The sequence below is a fragment of the Coptis chinensis genome, chromosome 7 (genome assembly GCF_015680905.1).
Source record: "Coptis chinensis isolate HL-2020 chromosome 7, ASM1568090v1, whole genome shotgun sequence".
In the NCBI taxonomy this organism is placed as follows: Eukaryota; Viridiplantae; Streptophyta; class Magnoliopsida; order Ranunculales; family Ranunculaceae; genus Coptis; species Coptis chinensis.
In genome coordinates, this window is record NC_141462.1 from 35,234,001 (window position 1) to 35,257,497 (window position 23,497).

At 39.5% G+C, this 23,497-nt stretch overlaps 2 protein-coding genes and 1 pseudogene across 41 annotated transcripts; 1 reads left to right on the top strand and 2 right to left on the bottom strand.

Moving 5' to 3' along the window:
- Window positions 1-1,438: 1,438 nt before the first annotated feature.
- LOC147487280 (large ribosomal subunit protein eL13z pseudogene) lies at window positions 1,439-2,396 on the bottom strand (annotated as a pseudogene). Its single transcript, XR_015202785.1, has 3 exons — window positions 2,284-2,396; window positions 2,042-2,175; window positions 1,439-1,780 (listed from the first exon to the last, which is right to left on the bottom strand). The product of XR_015202785.1 is annotated as a large ribosomal subunit protein eL13z pseudogene (transcript).
- A 1,466-nt stretch (window positions 2,397-3,862) lies between these two features.
- LOC147487281 (uncharacterized) lies at window positions 3,863-4,837 on the top strand. The gene has a single exon (XM_086573996.1). The coding sequence runs from the start codon at window positions 3,863-3,865 to the stop codon at window positions 4,835-4,837; it is 975 nt and encodes a 324-aa protein (XP_086430122.1).
- Window positions 4,838-12,936: 8,099 nt separating this feature from the next.
- Window positions 12,937-20,935, bottom strand: LOC147487282 (auxin transport protein BIG-like). Of its 39 annotated transcripts, XM_086571972.1 has the most exons (9): window positions 20,738-20,935; window positions 20,269-20,315; window positions 20,090-20,132; window positions 18,789-19,960; window positions 17,733-17,866; window positions 15,909-16,180; window positions 15,727-15,821; window positions 13,962-14,836; window positions 12,937-13,881 (listed from the first exon to the last, which is right to left on the bottom strand). In XM_086571972.1, exons 1-4 carry the CDS (start codon window positions 20,865-20,867, stop codon window positions 19,518-19,520), a joined length of 663 nt encoding a protein of 220 aa, XP_086428098.1. In that variant the 5' UTR covers window positions 20,868-20,935; the 3' UTR covers window positions 12,937-13,881; window positions 13,962-14,836; window positions 15,727-15,821; window positions 15,909-16,180; window positions 17,733-17,866; window positions 18,789-19,517. The 39 variants fall into 39 exon arrangements, 26 of the variants coding, with proteins under 26 accessions (XP_086428098.1, XP_086428099.1, XP_086428094.1 ...); XM_086571973.1 differs by lacking the exon at window positions 15,909-16,180; XM_086571968.1 differs by lacking the exon at window positions 15,909-16,180 and adding an exon at window positions 16,905-16,975 and having other exon boundaries at window positions 13,962-15,821.
- Between the last annotated feature and the right edge of the window lie 2,562 nt (window positions 20,936-23,497).

Consider the following 23,497-nt stretch of genomic DNA (forward strand, 5'->3'; position numbering starts at 1 on the left):
TGTTAGGAATTAACAATACAACATAGGCCTTATAAGTTAAAGACATCAGAAACTTTGAATCAGAAGTTGTAGTTCCATCAGACATTATCACATTTATATGTCTCATTCTAAAATCTCAATTCTCTCTCAACACATTAACAAAGCTAACAACCAAACTTTTCACGTATGAGGATTATTGTTGATCCGAACAAACAAATATAGGATTGCTCCCCTTAAGTGAATATCTCTTGTTGGACATTTCATCAAAGACATTTACACATACTATATAAATTCAAGCAAACAAATGCCTTACCTGATTTTGCATGGTCATCCCACTTTGATGTACTGCTTCTAATTGATTGAGAAATCTGCAAAACTTGTTGACTGCGAGTTGAATGAGTTGAATTACACCCTATCGATCACTTATCCCCTTCGAACTTCAACAGGTTTGGTAATTCAAAATCTCATGAAACGCATCCAGTGCTCGCTCCCAATTTTTTTTTTTCTAGTTTGGCATATTCTAACAACCGAATCCTCACCAATAGCCACCCATGCTTTGCACAATGCCTCATCTTCTTCCAATGAAAAATTGGGACCCCTCCTTCCAACATTAATTGATCGTGAAGCTGCCATTAATGGCGTAGTGGTGGTGAACGGAGTGCTTGTGAAGCAAGTGGTGAAGGCTGGTTTTTGCGAGGCTGTGATATATCCGTTGGGGTTTTGCAAAACCAAAAAAATGAACAGGTGGAAGTGAAGGGCAGTCACGTTTGCTGATCACATGCGAATGGACTTGGGTTTCAGCTCCTCTAAAATCATGATAGAAATAGAGAGAGGTATCCAGGATTATAAATTTGGGGGCCCATTTAAGGGCTGCGTTGGAGGTTGGTTTTTTGGTTAGTCCTTCAAATTTAAAGATCAAGGCCCGGATCCAGGCCCCATTGGTGATGCCCTAAGAGCATTTGCAATGTAGGTGGATAAGGGGGGTTTGTGACTATAGTCACCAGTTTTGTTGAAAAAAGGGTGTGCAATGCAGAGGTGAAAAACTGGTGATTATTTTCCCCAGTTGAAATCAAGGTGAAACCTTCCACCGAGATAGTGGTTGACTTTTTAACTTTGGACGGGATGTTGGATTCTGTCTCGTGTGTTTTTTTCGATTTTTTCTTCGGATGGAATGTTTCATTCCGTCTCGCTTGTTTTTTCGATTTTTTTTAACTTCAGACAAAATACCGGATGGGATGTCACATTCCGTCTAGATCAAAAAGCCTCCAGATGGAATCTAACATCCCGCCTGAGATTTTTTTTTTCACCTTTGTAGTGCACAACTTCACCTTGCTTTTCACCCTTTTGGTGAAATGAGGGGGAATAAGTGCCTACGTGGAGGTGAATAAGGGGGGATTATTTTGACTTGCATTGCAAATGCTCTAACTATCAATTTTCCAAATTTCAATTCTCATACAGAGACGACAACAAGCATTTCAGCTACAATATTTAACATATTCATAAGTAGTCCAAGTATCAAAATCAAAATATATATGTCAAAGTGACGATAAAGAGTTCCCAAAATCGGACTCAAGTCCCACAATTTGAACCTTCCCCATTATCATGCATAATGAATTATAGTTTACCTATTCATTTCTTCTCTTCTTTCTTCGCCTCTGCAGCCCTCTTCATCCTAGCACTGAAGTGTTTCTCGTTCAGTAGGCTTCACAAGCCCAACAGTTGGTTTCTCAGCTACAACAGGCATGTAAGAACTTGGCGCCTGGGTAGCAGCCGCAAATTCTTCAGGGCTAGAATCACCAGCCTACAACACGAATAGGGTTTGGCAAATATGTTATTAAGCATACATACTAATTAAGTTATACAAGTTCCAATGGAAAATTGTTATTTTCGATAGTGAAACTAAATTGTTATTTGAGATTGTCAGCATCTTCAAATAGAGTACCATATTACAAATAACACGTACACCAGCGGAAGAAAAAAAGCAATATATATATATATATATATATATATATATATATATATATATATATATATATATATATATATATAAAATGCCACGCACCTTAAGCTCTTCCAAAGAAAATCCCCGGCCAGCCTTAGCCTTCATATTGTACTTTACTGTCTGTCCACGAGTAATAGGGCAAAGTGGTCCAGCTGTAGGTCGTGGAAAAATCTTCATGGCGTTATCTTTCCTAACTGCAAGTGGAATATCATATCATAATAGCGTAAAAAGGATAAACACAATGTAAGAGTTACTGAGAAATTTCAAAAACATTAAAACTGAGGTAAAAGAATATGACTTACCGGTATATCTCCTCATCTTCCGGGCAGGCTGTTCAAACCAGGTCTTAACATATATAGTTCTGCCAGTGCTTCTTGAAGTGCCCATTAGGCACAACATTATTATGCTGAACCATGATTCACCTAGACTAGGACAGCAAGAGTGAGACTTGTTGCAAGCAATTACAATGAAAACAGTGTAGGGGTCATATTTGTGACATGGGATATCATTGGTGGTGAATGAACTGTATGCAGAATAGGGAAAAGAAGACAGGGTGCAACGGATAGAATCCGCGGAACCATAAACACCGAGAACTGCGGTGAATGTCTTGGGTGGCAAGTGGGCTATAGGCAGAGTAGGGAGGATACTGCAGGGTGCACTGGATAGGAGCCGCAGAACCCTAACTGCCGAGAATTGCGGTGAAAGTAGAGGGACAGGTGGCGAGATAAGAGACAGAGGATGATAGTGGATAGACGAACGAGAGAGAGCGGTTAGAAAAGGGGGAATATATAAAGACAGAGAGAAAGAGAAAAAAGAGAAGGAGAAAAGGAGGAGAAGAGTGAAGAGTAAGGAATTATTACCAGTAATATTCTAGGTTGTAATAATTGGAGATACATTTGGCGCCGTCTATAGGGACCAGAGGAGAGAAAATGGCCACCGTAGCGAAAAGAGGAGTGGGAAGACCAAAGAAAACGTCGGTTAGAGAGGTTGTAGAGGAAACAGAGAGTGTCGAGGTTGAAGGGGTGGGGGAGGAAGAGGTGTCAGATGTGGCGGCAGACGCCACCAGACTTCTTCAAGAGGAGATTGTTAGGTTGAGAAACGAGAATGACGAACTAAGAAAGGAAAAGGAAACCACGTAGGGGGAAACGGATAGAGCAGATCACCAAGGCAGCGAAAGGGAAGGCGAGACTGAGGAACATCCACCAATCGGATCGTAACAAAAACTGCCGGGTCTCACAATCGAGATGGTACAGCCATGATTAAGAAGGATAGAGATGAACCGCGTTCTGCGCATAAGACGAGCGAGAAAGCTGCTGGAAGGAGGTAGCAAGCCTCAGCAAGAATCTGTTGGCAGATTCGATATGGAACTCGGAAGTGCCTAAGAGGTTCTCTCAGCCCAGATTTGAGAGGTATGATGGGAAGGGAGACCCAACTGATCACTTGCACCATTTTCGCAAATGAGATCTTTGTTATGGCGGGGAAAATAAGTATGATGGGCTTCGTTGCATGATGTTCTCCGCCAGTCTTAAGGGGGGAGCCTCAGATTAGTACTACAGGTTGGCTTCACGGAGCATCAAAAGGTTTGAAGAGTTGAAGCGCGCATTCGTTGACCACTTCATACATCAGAAAAGAAGGGTGGTTGACATCGCGACCTTGTTTAACATAAAACAAAGGTCCATGGAGTCATTGAGAGAGTTTTTGTGTAGGTTCAAAGAGGAGACGTTGTGAGTGGAAAACTTGGATGAACACACAGCGGCCATAACTTTCTAGCACAGCTTGAGATCGGGAACTAGAGTTCACGAGTCAGTGTCCAAGATCGAAATCACTTCTTTGCATGCTCTGTATCCAAAGGTAGAGAAATACATACGATACGAGGACATAATGCAGAGGAATGCAAAGGAACAAAAGAGATCGGGGAAGGCAGTGCAGACTGTGGATAGAGATGAACGCAAGGGAAAAAGTAAGGTAGAAGAAAGAGAGAGAGGAGTGTATAGAGGGGAAAGCTGTGGTCCGGAGAGGACGGGGGACCGAGGCAGAAGGGATATCCGAGAAAGGAAACCATATCGCGAAATGGAGCAGACTCCACTCAATAGGCCTCTAGAGGAAATCTTGTCTCTAATTAAGGGGAAACAATATTTTGAGGGTCTGCAGAATACACCAGTGGAAGTAGAAGGAAAACCATTCTGTGCATATCATCAAATCAGGAATCATGGGACTAATGAATGTTACGCCTTGAAGTGGTTGGTGGAGAGAATGATTGAAAAGGGGATGCTCAGGGAGTTTGTGGTGGAGGTTCGTCAAGAGGAGAGGGTGCCAGCTCCAGCTAGAATTCTAGGTACCATCAATGTAATCTTCAACGGAGAAACCTTGGGAAGAAATGCACACAGAGAAAAAATGAGAAAGACAGCGAGCCTACAACAGGTGAATGAGGTGGTGAGCATACCGCGGTTAGTTCGAGGAACCACGAGGGATGAGGAAAGCATAATGTTCACCTCAAAAGATTTGGAGTCAGTAATCTCCCCACACGAGGATGTATTGGTGATTACTATAGCGATGGGCAATTATCTGGTAAAAAGGGTGTTGGTAGACTGCGGAAGTTCAGTGGACTTGTTGTTTAAGGGGGCCATGGAGGAAATGAATATCGTTAGAGATCAGTTGAAAGCTCCTCAAACCAATCTGTATGGGTTCAATGGTAGTATGACAGAGCCCATGGGAGAATTGGTGTTACCAGTTATAGCAGGCCCGACAACGGTATTCACTAGATTTATGGTGGTGGATTCTAGTTCTCAATTTAATGCCATTCTAGGGAGAATATGGATCCACGAAATAAAGGCTATCTCGTCAACCTTTTATTAAGTGACCCGCTTCCCTACAAATGGGGGTACGTATGAGATACGGGGGGATCAAGTGGCAGCGCAGAACATCCATCAGGTTACAGTAAAGAGTATGGTCCACGACACAATAGGGGAGGGGTTGTCACGCCAAAACGTGGATCAGGTAGAGCAATTACAGGAGCCGTGGCCCCACGGTGAGTGTCTGAGAGCCTTTCTTGGGACCTAAAACATTGGATGAGCTGGAGGTAGTGAACATTGGGGTAGGAGAGGAGGAAAAGTTTACCTCAGTGGGAGCAGAAGTGCCAGAGGAATGGAAGTGTAAGCTGGTGTAGTTTTTAACAGAAAATGCAGATGTATTTGCATGGGTAATTGAGGATATCACGGGTTTAGACCCAGAGTATGCGTTGTTAGAAAAATGATTTGCTCAAATTCATTTGAGATATGAATGAGTAATTTGTCTCCCAAGTTATCCCACATTGAAATGAAATGGGTTTCTCTTGAAACAGTATGTAAAGTGAGAAAAACCTTTTTCGAAATGGTGCACTGGTTTGAAAAATTATGCCAAAAAGTGCGACCTTTTGAAATATGCACTGGTTCGAAACAGTGCATCATGCCGAAAAGGTGTGACCTTTCGAAATAGGCACTGGTTCGAAACAGTGCTTTATACCGAAATGGTGTGTCTTTTCGAAACATGTGACTTTTCAAAGAGTTGCTTACTTTTTTTCCAAGAGTCACTGTGTTGTTTCGAAGAGGCACCACTCACCTATAAATAGTGGATGAATTTGGAGAGAAAGATACACCAGATCACACAGAGTTCTGATATTTCTCTTCTCCCCCTGTTTTTAGTCAAATACTATGTTGTGTTCGCTGAGTCTATAGAATTGAAGTGCTAGCTTTCTATAGAAGGAAATCCGTTCTATCTTGGGAGATAGTTTCCCATCAACCTTCAAGCACCGTGAGGGGGAAAATCTGTCTTAAGGACATAGTGAATCTTCACTAGGCTCGGATTTAATAATTGGTAAATTAAGTTCATTAGTTGAACTAAAGGTTTGTTCATGATATATTTGTTATATCAATTTGATTTTCTTGTTTACTTAACAATAAGTATATTTTTGGAATAAGTTTCTTACAAACTTAAGACAGATTTTTTTTTTTTGTCTTATATTAATTTGGTTGAATTAATTTTGGCTATACTTATTGTTAATGAACTAACATTTTTAAAAGTGTTTTGTTCACGTTTCGTTGAGAAGCGGTGGTCAAAATATTGATATGTCGCAAACACGTTTTTTGTAACTGGGGCAGGTATGTATTATTGTATTTCTAGTTAATTGCATGCCCTTGGAGAGCACCCATAGACCAAAAGGCAAAGACAAGTAAGCAAACAGTTTTAATTATGGCTTGGGCCCTTCTGAGGCAGTAACAGCAAAAAGGTTCGTATGTTCGGAATAACGCATGTTCGAAAGGACACATGCCTTTATTGTACACATGTTCTAAAAATTAATTGATATTGATTCGAACGGACATTGTACACAGTAAAGCCAAAATTATCCCATATTGATATGACGAAAGGACACATGTTCGAAAAGTGAATTTGAAAAGGCAAAACACGGTACCACCTGTTGTCAAGAAATGGTTAATGGTTTAAACCGTTTGTACACAAGGCAACTATTGGTGCTTGGTGTCTTGAAGTTCAAGGTTTTTTTTTTTTTTTTAAACATATAAGTGGCGGCTTTTCATGATTTTGGTTTGCAAAAGGTGCTTAAAATTGACTGTGTTATTTTAATAACTTACGCAAACAATCACTTGGTCTATACACAGAGGGACGTTCAAGCCTCTTGAGAGCAGCGAACAGTAAAGCCTCTTGAGAACAGCGAACAACGAAGGTTCGTTGAATTTGTGAGTGTATCTTCTTTAGTGAATATAATTTGTTTATTCTTTTTGGTTTTCAGGAATAACAAAGTGGGTTTCTATTTCAGAATAGAAATGACAACACCACCAGGTTCTCCTATTCATGCTGTTCCTATTTCATTTGCTTTACCTACTAGTTCGTTGAATGGTATGAACATTTTGGTCCCCGATGATGACCTTATGTTCGTAGAAGTGGAACTCAACAACTACGGGTGTCTACTAGCAATGGTGGATACTGGTTCAACTCATACGTTAATCTCTGAGTATGTATCCGAGGCTATTGGATTGAAACTCGCAGAATGTACAGGCTCTATGAGAGGCTTGAACCAAGAAGCCGAACCGGTGAAAGGACTCGCTTTGGAAGTTGACATTAAGATGCACAACTGGCGAGGAAAGGTGGACCTGATGGTAGCTCGCTTAGACCATTTTCAAGTCATTCTTGGAATGGACTTCTTGAAAGCAAACAAGGTGGTGGTAATGCCACACTTGGAGGGAATTATGATCCAAGATTTCGAGAATCCTTACTTCATTCCAGATGTTAGGAATGGCTGGTGCTAAAAGGGTTCTAAAAATATTGTATTATTTGTAAGATGTATGCGTTTTACTATTGCGCCAAAGAGTGCCAATAAAGAAGATTGTTTAAGATATTGTTCTGTAAGCATACTTATAAGCAAAATTGAGGTCTTAGAAGTGTTTTGACACTATATGAATGATATATGACATTCTTTAACAATATGCCTCACTTGCTAAACATATATCTACATGGTTTTCCAATTTATTGACTTTGTCATGAGAAATTGGGAAAATGTGGGGGATTATGAATCTCCTTGAATTAATTAATTCAAAATTGGAAATTTGTTGAAGCATTACTCAAAAGACATCAAATGTGGTGTTTTACTCTAGGAGAGATGCATAAATTTCTTGGAAATCCTCAAAGCAAACGTGCATAGCAAGGTCCACTATGGAATCAGAATTCATAGTGTTGGACAAGCCTGGAGAAGAAGTTGAGTGGCTTCAAAATTTCTTAGAGGATATTCCAAACTGGGCTAAACCTATGCCAGCAGTGTGTATACACTGTGACAGCCAATCTGCTATTGATAGAGCACAAAATAGCATGTATAATGGGAAGTCTCGACACATACGTCGTAGACATAGCACCGTTAGACAATTGCTCTCAAATGGAGTTATCTCAATCGACTATATAAGGTAAAAAGATAACATTGCGGATCCGCTTACAAAAAATTTAACAAGAGAGCAAGTAGAAAGATTATCAAAGGGAATGGGCTTAAAGCCTTTGAGATAATCAACCAAGAGTCATCATAATGGAAAAACCAACCTAGTTGACTGGAGATCCCAAGATCTAGGTTCAATGGGCCAACTGAATTATGTTTGTGACTCAGTTAGCATTCGAGAGTAATATTATACTCTAACCCATTCCTATATAAGACAGTGCATATCTGCCGTGAGAACCAGGATAAGTCAAGTTTTTAATGATTTACTATATCTTGGAAAGTTATGTTATCCAAGTGGAGTATTGCAGGATACTCTTTATAGAAATCACCTATGTTAGTGCGAAGTGGGGCCGCTTCTATGAGAATTTTAAAGGCAAATGTCTCAAAAGCACTATCTGAAACCAAGAAGTGTTCAAGGCCAAAATCAACACAAACGTGAGAACCAACAGTATTCGAGAAGGTATTGCGTGAAGATGATTGTCTAGGTTTATACAAACGGCTGACAGTTCAAGGACATTAATTGAAGTCTACTGATCGTCCAATTAAATCCGATCGTCTTTCACTAAGGCAAGTTCAAGGCCTCCCATGCTACTTGACCTGATGCGGTATCTTTTCATTTGTAAAAGAACAGAAATCCGGTGTTTATGATAGAAGAAGCCAAATTTTCATTCATGTAGGGGATTGTTAGAAAAATGATTTGCTCAAATTCATTTGAGATATGAATGAGTAATTTGTCTCCCAAGTTATCCCACATTGAGATGAAATGGGTTTCTCTTGAAACAGTACGTAAAGTGAGAAAAACCTTTTCGAAATGGTGCACTGGTTCAAAAAATTATGCCAAAAGGTGCGACCTTTCGAAATATGCACTGGTTCGGAACAGTGCATCATGCTAAAAAGGTGTGACCTTTCGAAATAGGTACTGGTTCGAAATAGTGCTTTATACCGAAATGGTGTGTCTTTTCAAAACATGTGACTTTTCAAAGAGTTGCTTACTTTTTTCCAAGAGTCACTGTGTTGTTTCGAAGAGGCACCACTCACCTATAAATAGTGGATGAATTTGGAGAGAAAGATACACCAGATCACACAGAGTTCTGATATTTCTCTTCTCCCCCTGTTTTTAGTCAAATACTATGTTGTGTTCGCTGAGTCTATAGAATTGAAGTGCTAGCTTTCTATAGAAGGAAATCCATTCTATCTTGGGAGACAGTTTCCCATCAACCTTCAAGCACCGTGAGGGGGAAAATCTGTCTTAAGGACATAGTGAATCTTCACTAGGCTCGGATTTAATAATTGGTAAATTAAGTTCATTAGTTGAACTAAAGGTTTGTTCATGATATATTTGTTATATCAATTTGATTTTCTTGTTTACTTAACAATAAGTATATTTTTGGAATAAGTTTCATACATGCGTGTCATCATTTGCATATGAATGAAGATGCTAAGCCGGTAAGACAAAGAATGAGAAGCATAAGGCCCAAATACGCGAAAGGGATTCGCGAAGAGGTGATACGACTGAAGGGGGCGGGAATAATCAGGGAAGTTAAGTTTACGGAATGGCTGTCAAATGTGGTCGCGGTACTGAAAAAGAATGGCAAGGTTAGAATGTGTGTCGACTTTACAGATGTAAACAAGGAATGCCCGAAAGATTGTTACCCTATGCCGCGGGTAGATGAGTTAGTAGATAGAACAACAGGTTTCAAGGTGTTTTCCTTCATGGATGCCTCGATGGGGTATAATCAGGTTGCGATGTTTGGGCCGGATCAGGAGAAAACCACCTTTGTGGTGGAGGGTGGTATCTATTGTTACACTAGGATGTCTTTCGGCTTAAAAAATGCAGGGGCTACCTTTCAGCGGTTGGGAGAAAAGATGTTTGAAGGAAAGATTTGAAAGGGGATTGAAATATACATTGATGACATGGTGGAAAAAATTATGACGGAGAAAGAGCACCTAGAAGGCCTCCATGAAACTTTTGCCATACTGCGCAAGCATAAGCTAAAACTCAACCCCGAGAAGTGCACATTTGGGGTAACGTCAGGGAAATTTTTGGGCTACATAGTCACCCATCGCGACATAGAGGCGAATCCAGAGCAAATTCGATCTTTGGTTGAAATGCCGTCCCCGCAGAATGTGAAGGAAGTACAAAGGCTGGCGGGAAAAGTCGCGGCACTTAACAGATTCATTTCCAAATCTTTGGATAAATGTCGGCCTCTATACCGATTACTGAGGAAAACTCCTGATTTCCATTGGACCACAGAATACAAAGGGGAATTTCAAGAGTTGAAAGGTTACCTAGGGAAGGCACCCTTGTTATCGCGGCCAGAATAGGGCGAAAAGTTGTATTTGTATCTGGGTGTTAGCGCGTACGCGATAAGTTCAGTTCTCATGAGGGTGATCGAAAAGATAGAAAAGCCAATTTACTTTCAAAGCAAAACCCTACTGGATGCGGAGACCCGGTACAGTCGGATTGAGAAGTATGCTTTGGCTTTGATATTTTCAGCTCTCAAGTTGAAGCCTTACTTCGAAGCTCATTCTGTGGTGGTAGTAACAAATTTGCCTTTCAAACAAGCGTTGAAGGCCAAGAAGTCAGGTAGAATGCTGAAATGGGCAGTCTTACTCAGTTCTTATGAGATCAAATACCAAATCAGGACGGCAGAGAAGGCACAAGCCATGGCTGAGTTTCTGGCCGAATTTCCGGCAGAGGATCCCACTTGGGGAGAGGAAATGGTAATGGAATCTGAAGGGGAGGTCAGCCACGACCCTTTGGATCCTTGGGATATGCACAATGGGTGGAGAGTTTTTGCGGATGGTTCTGCTACGGACACAGGAAATGGAATTGGGGTCGTGTTGGTGACTCCTGAGAACAATCGGCTTGACCTATCTATGAAACTGGGTTTCGCAAGAGTCTGAATATGAAGCTGTAATAGCTGGATTAGACTTGGCCAAAGATTTGGGGGTGAATGAGTTGTCTGTTTTCTCAGATTCCAATTTGGTAATTTGTCAAGTGAATGGAGGGTTTGTGGCTCGTTGCCCCAGGATGTCAGGTACCTCGAGGTCCTACTGCGAAGGGCAAGCAAGTTCCACAAAATAAAGTTTGCCCACCTAGGCCGTAGAGAGAATAGACACGCCGATGTTTTAGCTTATGTGGCGGCGGTTCTTCTTGGTTCAGAGGGTCGGTCTATTGAAGTTAGAGTATTGAGTAAGCCTAGTACATCAAATGAGGATCAGGTTTGCCTCACCACAGAGAGGGATCAAGGTTGGATGGAACCGATAAAGACTTTCTTGAGGGGAGTAGAGCTAGAAAATAAACAGGAAAGGCGAAGAATGGAACAACTGAGTCAGAGGTACACATTACTGGACGGTGACCTATACAGGAGAAATTTCAGCGGACCGTTGTTAAAATGTATAGGTTCGCAGCAGGCTCAAGAGGTTCTTGCAGAGGTTCACGAAGGAGATTGCGGGAGTCATTCTGCAGGACGAACTACTACCCACAGGTTGATATCATAGGGATATTTTTGGCCCCATATGAAGAGAGATACCACAGAGTACGCCAAGAAATGTGAGAAATGCTAAAGGTTTACACTGTTCATACATTCACCAGCTGAGCTCTTGCACAATGTGTTCAGCCCTTGGCTGTTCTCTATGTGGGGACTTGATATTGTAGGGTCTCTACCCATGGTGAGCGGAAAAAGGAGATTTATGTTGGACGCTACTGATTATTTTACCAAATGGGTGGATGGTGTGGCTTTGCAACAGGTTAAGGAAGAGAACGTGAAAAAATTCTTATTGGAGAATATCATCTGTAGGTTCGGGCTGCCACATAGGATTATCGCGGATAATGGAACCCAGTTTACTGGGGGAAAAGTTCGGGCATTTCTGCAGGCATTCAGGGTGAAGCAAGGGTTCTCAGCCCCCGACAATCCTGAGGGGAATGGACAAGCTGAAGCATTGAACAAAATCATAATGGATAACTTAAAGAAAAAATTGGAGAGTCGGAAAGGAGCATGGGCGGATGAGTTGAATCACGTGTTATGGGCTTATTGTACCACACCGCAGACCTCTACCAAGGAATCGCCATTTGCAGTGGCATACAGAGTAGAAGCAGTCATACCTATGGAGATGATAGAGAAAACGACAAGAACCGGAGCTGTGGAGTTGGGTATGAATGCGAGGATCTTAACAACGGAATTGAATCTCATAGAGGAAAAAAGAGAAATAGCACGCATACGACTGGAGGAATACTATCGAAAGTTGCAGCGACAGTATGATAAGCGAGTGAAGCCGGGAACTTTCAAGGTTGGGGATTTGGTGTTGTGATGTGTTACTCCGGCCACTAAGAAAGAGAATGAAGGTAAACTGGGTCCCAACTGGGAGGGACCATATATCGTGACGGAGAAGGGTACTTCTGGAACTTACAGGTTACAGACTTCATCAGGAGAAAAGATAGAGAAACCATGGAATATCAGAATGTTGAAAAAATTCCATAATGAAAGCATTCTTTAGTTAATTTCGTTTCTATTGTCGTGGAGTATGATCAGAATTACTTTTGAATGATATATTGTCTATTGATTGTTATATCCTTGAAATAAAAAGAGTTTGGTTATTCCAATGATGGCAAGGGTATTAAATGAATGAATATGTCCAAATCAACATGGGGGCAAATTGAGTTGCCCCTAAGGCTTCACAGCCTACCAAAGACAGCGGGGGGGCGAGCCCTTTGCAGACTATATGTCCAAATCAACATGGGGGAAAATTGAGTTGCCCCTAAGGCTTCACAGCCTACCAAAGACAGCGGGGGGGATGAGCCCTTCGCGGACTATATGTCCGAATCAACGTGGGGGCAAATTGAGTGGCCCCTAAGGAGTTGCAAGGAGAAGAGATAAGCGAAGCCAAAGTTCGACTTTTGTAATGGGAATTAAAAGGCGTCGTACTGTGTAAATTTCATTAAGGAAGTAATGAAGGTGGTTTGTACTACGAAAAGAGATGACAATAATAGATAGATAACATTTGTGGGAGTACCTACTGGGGAAACCCAGAAAAACAGGCATAACATGCACATACACAAAATTCAAAGTATACTATCAAACAAAGAAACAAAATAACGGCAAGTGCAGAATTACATTTCCCAACAATTCATTGCTGCCCTTCAACCCCATCCTGCTGGGAAGAAACCTCAGCCGCCTCCACCACGGTGATAGAGTCAGTATCCACGTCGATGGGGGAGGTGACCGCGCTGGAGGTACCGGCGGGAAGCACTGGGGGAGTAGCCTTAGGTACAACGAGAGAGGGCAAGGCAATTTGAGTATCAGGGACTTGGACTAGAGGTGGAATGGGGACTAAACGACCAGTAGCAACAAGCTCTTCAAGTTGACTCTTCAGTTCGTGAGCAATCTTTTTCTCAGCTAGAACTCTGAAGCGATCTGCCGGATCCTTCACAGCTTGGTCCACCGCGGCCTGAATAGCGAGTCTCTCCGCCTTGCTTTGGCTATCCATTTTGGAGGTGACTCCTGCTACGTAATCATGGTGCTTGTCCTCAGCTTGCTGAAAAGCTTTTTGGGCCTTCATAGCAACAATTCGAAGCTCATCACGGTCTTTCTCCAACTAGGCATACTTAGTTTTCCAACCGCTTGTCAAATGAGATAACATTATTATGCACACTACAACGCATCCCATTCCACTAAGAACTCCTACAATTTATTACAATAACAAAAATCGAATTAATACTCCTTATTATCCATTGTTCCTTCATTTGGACGCTCATAACCTTCTCCTTCATTGACGATCATCTTTATAACCTTCTTGTCATTAGTTACTTCAATCACAGTCTTCCACAAAACCAATTCAAGAGTTATATGAAGTGTGGCACTTGGTGGCACAAATACTTTTCAAAGACCAGTGAGGTCTGGTCGACCCATCTCCCCAAAGCCATCTGAAAGTACAGAAATGCAATGTAAGTGACAGGTTCCACAATATGTACAATTCAGTGATTCCCACTTCAAGCAAACTTACATTGTGGCTTCACTGTTAGGAGAACATTTTCTCCCTTTTTCATTGTCTTTATTGCTTTTGATAGTGCTGGGCAGAAATAATCTGGTTGCAAAGATAGAACATGTAGATCCCGTTACAGAAGTCGGAACTAAGGAGTGGCTGCGTTGCTTCCATAAAACGCATTTTGTTGCCTTTGGCAGGAGAATGATTAGCAAGCCAACATAAGTTCTCTTTTTAGAAATAGGCGTATATCATAAGCAATTCACAGAATAAAAATGTCAAAAAAGAGCCCCCCAATCTGTAGTCCTTATTAGAAACTTCACGACTTAAACCCACTTTTAAAAATGTCATTCTAAGAAAAAAAATCATTGAATTTCAGAAGAGACAGTTACGAGGAAACAATATTTTCAAATCTAGAAGCAGTATACTTGATCTCTCCTATTGAGATTAATGTAAAATTCCACATTAAAAGGTGACAAAGCAAACATTGATATCCAAGACAACTTGGACAATGTGAACTTGAACTATAAATAAATTAGGACATGATTTTCACATAAGCATCTGAGGTCTATTGTTTCAATATTTCTTACATAACATAAGATTCATCCATTTTCTCAAAGCAACCTTAATATTCCAGCTCCATTTCTTTAGGTATTCTAGTTCTGCACCCTCATCATGTATAAATTACTACAACATAAACGAAAGTAATCCACATGTACCTGATACTGACAAATATTTCTTATCTATTAAACGTGATTTTTGATATTGAATCCATTCATATAGTATAAATGGAAACTAAAAGAATTGATAACATGTACCTGTAAACCAAGAATTAGGCATTGCGGCAATAAGTTTTTTGTAAATTGGAAGAAAACCATCTATTAAATATTGTAACCCTGCACCAACGTAAATGTCATGACCAGGCCAAGACGATGTTAAATTCAAACTACAATTATGCTTTAGGTTCTAAAAATGAATGAGAAATTGGTTGATATGTTAGTACAATAAGAGAGAGAGAGAGAGAGAGAGAGAGAGAGAGAGAGAGAGAGAGAGAGAGAGGGTCACTGTTTGCAGGTTTTCAAGCTCGAGAGAATATGCCCGTCACAAACGGAGACCCTTCGTAACATCCAGTCTGTTGTAGTAAAGTTTGAGCATAATCCCAAAGATTTTTGGCATCAAATAATTAGGTTCATCTTTGCATTGTATATACATGTCCTAATCCTTACTAAGAAAAACAAACCTGACTGGTATTCCCGTACCACAATATATAAAACCAAAGAGTGCCAAAAAAAGTACTGTAGGAGGAAAAGAGTCACCGTACCACATAAAAAGAAGGAGGTAAAGATGCGTTACCTTGACTTGCACCAAAACCATTTAAAATGCTTGGGCAAACTGAAGGTACATATACTAATGATCTTGCAAATTTTCTTAGATTGTCTAACTACTTCACCAACAGCAAGTCAACAATCATTGTTCTTTCTCCATGTACCGTTGATGTAAATATCACAGGATGCCTTGGCTATTCTAGGAGTTTCATCTAATATAAGCTAATCTAAATGCCACAATATACATCAAAGCACATTTGAACACAAAACACTCTTCATACATCTAAATAGGCCGTCAGTGGCATTAAATTCATGGTTTAATCGGAATTTCATCAAAGATCGACACACTACTCTAAGATGGAGTTTATACAAAATGGAGAAAACATCATATCATGTCGTGTCATTGAGTGGGTATGGATGTTATAAACCAACTAAAATAAGTATATTTAGAAGTAAGTTACCTAAAATTCATTGTAATTCACAACATCACTCCCATCTTAGCTGGCTTTAGTCCACACCTCATTCATTTCGTCAGCACTAAGTCAATGAGGATGATCTGAACAACACCAAAGCATGCACTATCATGGGAAAGTTATATGCAACAACTTGGATGACAATGTAAAGAAAACTATCGACATATGACCTGCATGCCAATTTAATTTTCGATTACTAAGGTTGAGTATGCACATGCATCCCATAGGTTACGTTACTCCTTCTCATGATTATATCCTCCATGTCCAATAACCCACAACTTCAGCTCCTTTCTATAAATGCCAGAGAAAAGAAGATCTATATTACACTGGATGGTAAGCCCATCATGTCTATCCCTGCCTCTTTTATCACAGATGCTTCTAGGAATTCCTTCCAAAAGAATGTTTTCCCTCACCGCTAAACCATAGTTGGAGTTCCGAGTCCCTAATTGAGCACCATGAGTCAACATGAATGCATTTTACACAGCGCCCATGCAGCGCTGGAATTCTAAATGCAAACTGAAATACTGGCCAGAGCAATTAAAGACCTGCCAAAGCAAATTTATTCCAAAAATGGATACTAAACATGTTTACATTGTATTTCAATCATCATACAAATGTTAATAAATAATTTGTACACAATATTATAACCAACAACTTCATGACATCTCGTGTAAAAAAAGAAGAAGATACCATGCATTTATAGACATTAGGAGTTGTGTATAAAAATTATGCAAATGAAGTAAACAAATAATGAGCGTTTAGTCTTGTAGGTTTATAAGTTAAAACATTCAGTAAAGACACGACAAAAAACTGCAGCTAAAAGCACATAAATTAGAAGTCTGCAAGATTCAGTCAACTCAAACCTAATGCACAAATGCATGGTGGCGGTAGAGACACCTTTTAAAGAGAGAAAATAAGCACATAGAAACTCAAAGAAGTACCTTCCATCCTCTTCTTTCCTTGAGGTTTGAAATTGAAAGGGAAAGGTGGCAAAGGGAAGAGAGAGAAACCAGTTGTTCTGGTCCAACACTCACATTATATAGTTTAGGAAAACTAAGTTTTAGACCAGGTTGTTCAATTATTATTTACAACGTGATACGTTGCAATGAAAACAAGTGCATGTAAACCACTATTTTGGGTCATTTACCTTAAGAGATTCTACTTACCTTGTGGTAGACTGGTAAAATGAAAGAGACTGATTGAGGAGTTTTAGCTAAAAATTTCCAATTTTTTTAACCTGGCACCAAAACATGAATAAAAGATTAAGATAAGAAACCCTTGTACGTGAAATGTTCACATTTTATTAGTAGGACTCCCATATTTAGATACTTTGACGGGTGATAGGAATTGAAGTTCATGGGGTTGTCAATGGACGTGAAACATTTTGTCGAAGCCTTTTTTGTCCATCTGCTCATTACAATAATGCTATGATTTGTATGATAGTATGCAAATGTATCTATAATACTTATTTAACAAAAAAAAAAGATAAGGGCATGGAGGGAGATAATGGAAGAGGGGATAAAAGGCAAGTGGCTTCTTATAGAAAATATTATGAGTACAATCAGTGAGATTTGAAAATCAATCATCTTAACCAAGGATCTAAAGTGAATTTCTAAGCAGATGCTTCGAAAAATTGCAAGTAATATTCGCGGAGTGAAAAGGGGTATGAAAATCATACTAACATTATAGTGTAATATTTGTTCATGTACTATAGCATCAGGCAGTCTACGACACATAAAGTAAAAATAGATAAGTAGTTCATTTGAATAGCTTTCAAAACTAAAAAGGAACATCTCCTTAAAGTTTCCAGCCCTTGCTTCTTAGAAAGAAGTAGAGATCAGAAGGAAGTCCTATAAACTTAGAAGAACGTCATCTATCTCACATTATTTCTTTTTTATCATAGTCCAGAAGTTTATGCTAGCTTGTCTTTTACATCACGTACGCAGAAGAGGTCAAAATGATGCTAAGAGATAATTTTGTTATTTAGATATTACCTCTCAAGGTCGAGACAAAGAACTGAAAAACAACCTCTTCATAACCTTTCCTTGTACAGCTTATAATAATGGAATTGTAAAGTGCCACATCCCATACATATACGTCTTCAAGCAGCCAAACCGAATCATCCAATCTGTTGCATTTGGAAAGTATGTCAATAGCTAAAGCACTCAAAGAGTCGTAGGAACCAAAGAGTGTTACAAAGACACTCAAGGCAATGAATAGATTTTTCCGTCATAGAATAAGTTTCAGCAAGTTTTATTTAATAATCGCAAGGTTGGAAGACCTATAAAAAATTAAGTAAATTGCAAAGAAAAAAAATGCCAATTAATTTTTTTTTACTATCCATTGGAAAAAAAAAAGCTTTATTATTACCCCAACCACTATTTAAGTAATGCAATTGGCCGCATGGCAATATATGTCATCAATGGTCTTTCTTGAGCACTGAAGGTCTATATTTCCTGAACCTCAAGCACCAAATCTAACATTGAAAGGAGTACTCCCATAAATTAATCAAAATTTGCAACTATGCAATTTGATAGACAACGTAGCTGACCAAGTCTTCCATATATAGAAAGCAAAGACCTAGGAATGAGACACCTTTAGACAACAATGATTGTTACCTTTAGACACGCCAATCTCTCTTCTTATTATTCTTTTTTATGGAATTATTGATTAAACAATTATGCTGAAAATCTGACCATTATCTCTATGCAATGAATTAGTACTGGTCGAATTGCATGCAATACATGCCAAAAACTTGACCAAACAAAACAAATATAATGAAGTAAAATCACAAAACATTAACTAAAAAAAGAGAACTAAAGAAATAAACTATGACTAAAGCTTACAAATAAAACACAGACTATATTGTTTCCGTTATCTATTTCACAGTATGACATCATGGAATGTAACAATAAGGTATGACAGAATTATAATAATAGTTAAAATTGAACAATAGCACCGACTGATTTCCTAAGCAAGATGTTGTATGCTCAAGCAAGATTAATCACAGACTTTTCAAACCAAGAAGATAATTTGCAGTGTATACTGACCAAAGCCTGTGGTTCTGGATTAGACTATGGCTGATGATGTTTATTCTCCTTGACCACTTGCTTCTTTTGTTTCGCTAATTGCATTTGATGCCCCACCATAGCCTGTGGTTCTTGGTTAGACTCTGGTTGATGATGTTTATTCTCCTTGACCACCTGGTGCTTTTGTTTCAAGCTATGCATTTGACGCCTCTCAAAGACCTTCAACAATTTTCTCGTATTTGAATTATGTGGACAGTCTTTCTTAGCCATATCCCGTTCTCGAACAGGATTAGATGAAATTAGAAGATTGTTGTCCTTCTTAACTGCCTCTATTGATTGCTCCACATGTGATGATGAGATTGTGTCCGTATCTGACTTAATTGAACTATCTTTCTTCGTATCTGACTTATTGGAACCATCTTTGTCCCTCTCAAACACCTCCTTCGTTTTAAGCATATTTGAATTCTGCAAATGGTCTTTCTTGTTTCCATCAACCTGATGTTGGTCAAGATGAGATAATATCAGACAACTTGTTTCCTTGCTGCTGCCTACCTTTCTTTTGTGTTCCAAATGTGACAATGAGATTATGCCTATATTTGATCTCTCTCATGAATTCATACCTTCGTTGATTTTTGGTAAGCAAGAAAAGGTTTTGTACATGTATCAACAGGTGCTAAACAATTACTATTCCAGGGGATTCATGATTCAATCTTGAAAATTGCTCGTTCCCAAAGCTACTGCACATTTGCATCACCAGTTAGCAATGATTGGCACCTTATTGTAGGATAACCATGCTCCATCTCTTAAGAAATCCCAACCCAGTTTCTCAACATTATCAGCCATGCGAGAAGTGTGTAGTTTGCTTAAAATGCTAACAACGACATCTAAGAGGTTCACATCCTTGATATCAACACTGGAGTTGGTGACTAAAAAATGGCTGAAGCACAAGAACCATTTCATGTTTGATGTATCTAAACCCAGACCCTTTAAGTCACTCCCAGAAGGAAGAAGCAGTGATGTAGAGCTCATGATAGGAATGTCCGAGCAAAGCACAAAGATATATCTTTCAAGTATGAGGTCTTCCACTGCTCCAACTTTTTTACCTCTCCACAACCCCAGAATCAATAAAAATGATGCATATATATCATCCCAGCTTAAACATAAAGACTCCAAGGCCTGGCAATCAGTGCAAACTGAACCACACATAGTATAAGTATCAATCAGTTGATGCAACAAATTATTAATGATAGGCTCTTCCTTGATCCATTCAGCCATTAAATTCTTTATTGCAACAGACATCAAGATAAAAGACTACCATTTACATCTATAGGATGATATGACCTGGTAAATGGGCCTTGCCTCAACCTAACAGTAAAACCTTGTCAGCAACATAAGGGTATTCACATCTTCATCTTAAAACAAAAGAAAAAAAAATAATTTACAGAGAGAAAACCATATGAACTGCTAAAAAGGTAAGCAGAAAACTGGAATATGAAACCACCTGAAAACGGAGAGCCAAACCATATGAACTGCAGTATGCAACCTGACCTAAATTGTTGTATCAGTCGAGACAAACAATGATGGTAATTAGACAATGAACAAATTAATTTACGGCAATCAATATCAGAATAATAATTTTAAATATCTATTAAGTGTTGTTCTATAAGAAATTACCATTCTTGAGTATGTTAGACTCAATTTGCCAACCATTTCTAAATTATCAAAAAGAAATCTGACGTTAATGCATATATCCTACTCCTTGCTTATCCATTCTTTGCACCACATGTATGAACCCTTTCATACCTTCACCGTTTAGTGAGTCAAAGTACGCAAGTAAGCATTCTAATTTTCTTTGATGGTCAAATAACAAACACCAACAATGCATACAAAAAGAAAAAACCATCAATCCCCATTAAAATCAAACCAAGCACTCCAAAATTTTATTTATTTTGGAAAATTGAAAAGCTCACCTTTGTGACGATTTCGTGAAGCTATACCTGTGTTTTGTTTGCAGAAATTTATTAGTGGGATGAGTGGGGAGATGTTGGACATAGATGAGAGAAGAGAGACAGAGAGATTGGGAAGAGGATGGGATTGCATAATGGCTAATTAAAGTCAGTTGGAATTAATGGTGGCGTACAATTCGAATGATGCATGGAGTTTGTTTTTTTATTCACCAACACATGAAATGACCAATTATTCCTCTTTAAAGTACCCTAACCAATATTTTAATTTAAGGACAGTATGGGTACCAGAAATTCACAAAAGCTAAAAAGACCAAGTAGTCCTTCTAATTATTATTTGGGTGTTTTGAGTTAATTATTTATCCAGGAGTATTATGCGTAAGAAAAATACCCGGATGAATTTAAGATGCCAGGATCATTATAGGATATACTACTAGTAGAGATATTACTATAAACTGCGAAAATTATCAGTATATGATACAGCTAGCATAGTCCACAATATTAATAAGAAGAAGAAAATATTTTCACTCTGTATTAATGGGATTTAATTAGCTCATTAGATCCCATGCATTCCTTTTCCCTTGGGCACATCGCAGTGTATGCATTATATCTAAGAATCCCATGGTAAGCAATAAGCATGGGAAAAAAAATACAAATTTGTAGAAAGTCTCGTACACAAACGGACAATTGTACCAGTAAGTGCTCTGTCAGATATCAACTTTAGAAGCAAATTATTCTAAACGAAAAGAGATGACATTCTTTTAGGCTTCTCACGGATATCCTTGTAGGAGTAATTCTTATTTGGTAACCACAAATTCGAATACTACATTTTCATATATATCCATTTATTCTTTTCACTATCTATTATAGTTTATAAAGTTTGGCATATAACAAAAGGGTTAATTGGCCAAAACCACCCATTTTATGACATACATTTGTATTAACTCCTAAATTTTGAATCATCACAAATAAACCCCCACTCCATCCAACCCTATTCAGAAATCATCCATATCTATTCTATTGCCAAAAGTACCCTTCAGGGGAAACACAAATGTATGTCACCATACTCTCAAAGCTAAGCAATAAGAAAAATATTACGTCTTTGGGCAAAATGGTAACAATTGAGACCCGTGCTTTGGGCTGGACCTATGCAACTCATTAGCCACAAGATCTCGAGAGTCTATTGGCATAGGAGAGGAAAACTAGACTCCAACAGGAAAATAGAGCTGTTGCTGCTACAGCTAAACCATCTTATTTATTCGCATTTTCATACCAAAATCAGAAAGTGTAAGTACCCTCCGTTCTACACTACAGAGCACGTATCCACAAGGCAAGACGTCTTACCTCAGCTCATCCCACAACATCAGATCGTACCAACGACCTAACACCCAGGTCGTTACCAACATCAGTTACATCCATTCATGGAAAGATATCAACTAGCGCAATCCTGGAGCTCAGTCAGCGCAACAATCAAGGAGACATTTACTTTGTAACATCAGAGTAATGGTGAATCATCAAGATAGCATACAAGGTGGATCTGCAATCCATAATGGTTTAAGCACACATCTTTAAATAGAGAGAGATGAACTACGTAAGGCTTGATTCAAGTTTACCCCGAGAGACTTGATATATAGGCAACTCTTATCCCAAGAAGAGTGCAGCCACTTCATATCCAACAAATCATCAGGTCGTAGTCCCAAAATAACCAACATCTACATTGGCACCGTCTGTTGGTTCATTTCCTTAAGAAAAGAACAACCACTATTTTCTCAAGCCCATGAAGCTGGTCAGAAAAACCACAATGGATCCCAACCTACAAGCATTGGCAGACCAGATGAAAACACTCCAAGAAGCCTTCATCACTTTGCAACAAGAAAACCAGACAATGCGAGAACAGGCCAACTCCAACGCCAACAATGGCACCACAAAAGCCGGGGAGCACAACACAATTGCAGCCCTAACCAACACCACCAATCAGCGTTTAGAAGACTTCGTGCAAAAACTAGAGAAGTCAAGCGAAAGAGCCAGCGCGATCCAGATCTCTTAGAAGATGCTAGAGACGTACAAAGCATCACCATTCATCCAAGATATCCGGGACAAACAACCTCCTTCAGAGTTCATCCAAGCAAAGTTCCCGTTGTACGATGGTACCTCCTGCCCAGGCGAGCACGTAGCTCGCTTCTGCCAAATCTTAGCACTCTACAACCATCCTAACTACGACTACCTGAAGTGCAAACTTTTTCCAGCCAGTTTAAAGGACGGAGCAATAGACTGGTTTTACACACCCTCCATATTCGATCAACAACTTCGGCAAATTGCTTGAGACGTTAAATAGCGAGTTTGTCCACAATAAAAAGTCGCCGACTGGACTCCTTGTTCCAGCTCAAGCAAGCTCATGGCGAAACGATCCGAGCCTTCCTAGGACGTTTTAAGAAGGACCTCCTCTCGCTGGAGTCAGGACTCAGTGACGGTTTTGCAATTTCTGCGTTCACAAACGCTCTTGGACGACTCCGACCTAGCAGGGTCCCTCATGCGCAACAAGCCAGACACCTCAGCCGACCTATACCACAGAGTCGACAAATACAATAAGTACGAAGAGTGGATGGCCAAGCGCAAAGGCAAAGAGGTCCTCACAGTTAGCAACGAGCCAGACCCCAAGGAAAACAAGCAATATTCAAGCAACAACAACAACAACAACAACAAGAGATCCAACGCCAGCAAACTCTCATACACAAAGAGGGAATTCTCCAACTTCTCCAGAGGTTA

Excerpts from the sequence above, each read along its gene's own strand:
- LOC147487282 (XM_086571954.1), bottom strand. The coding sequence starts at position 20,867 with ATGCAATCCCATCCTCTTCCCAATCTCTCTGTCTCTCTTCTCTCATCT. Across the intron at positions 20,316-20,737 it reads TTCACGAAATCGTCACAAAG|GTCAGGTTGCATACTGCAGT; the intron begins GTGAGCTTTTCA and ends ACAACAATTTAG. Across the intron at positions 20,133-20,268 it reads GTTTGGCTCTCCGTTTTCAG|GTTGAGGCAAGGCCCATTTA; the intron begins GTGGTTTCATAT and ends TTTTACTGTTAG.
- LOC147487281 (XM_086573996.1), top strand. The coding sequence starts at position 3,863 with ATGCAGAGGAATGCAAAGGAACAAAAGAGATCGGGGAAGGCAGTGCAG.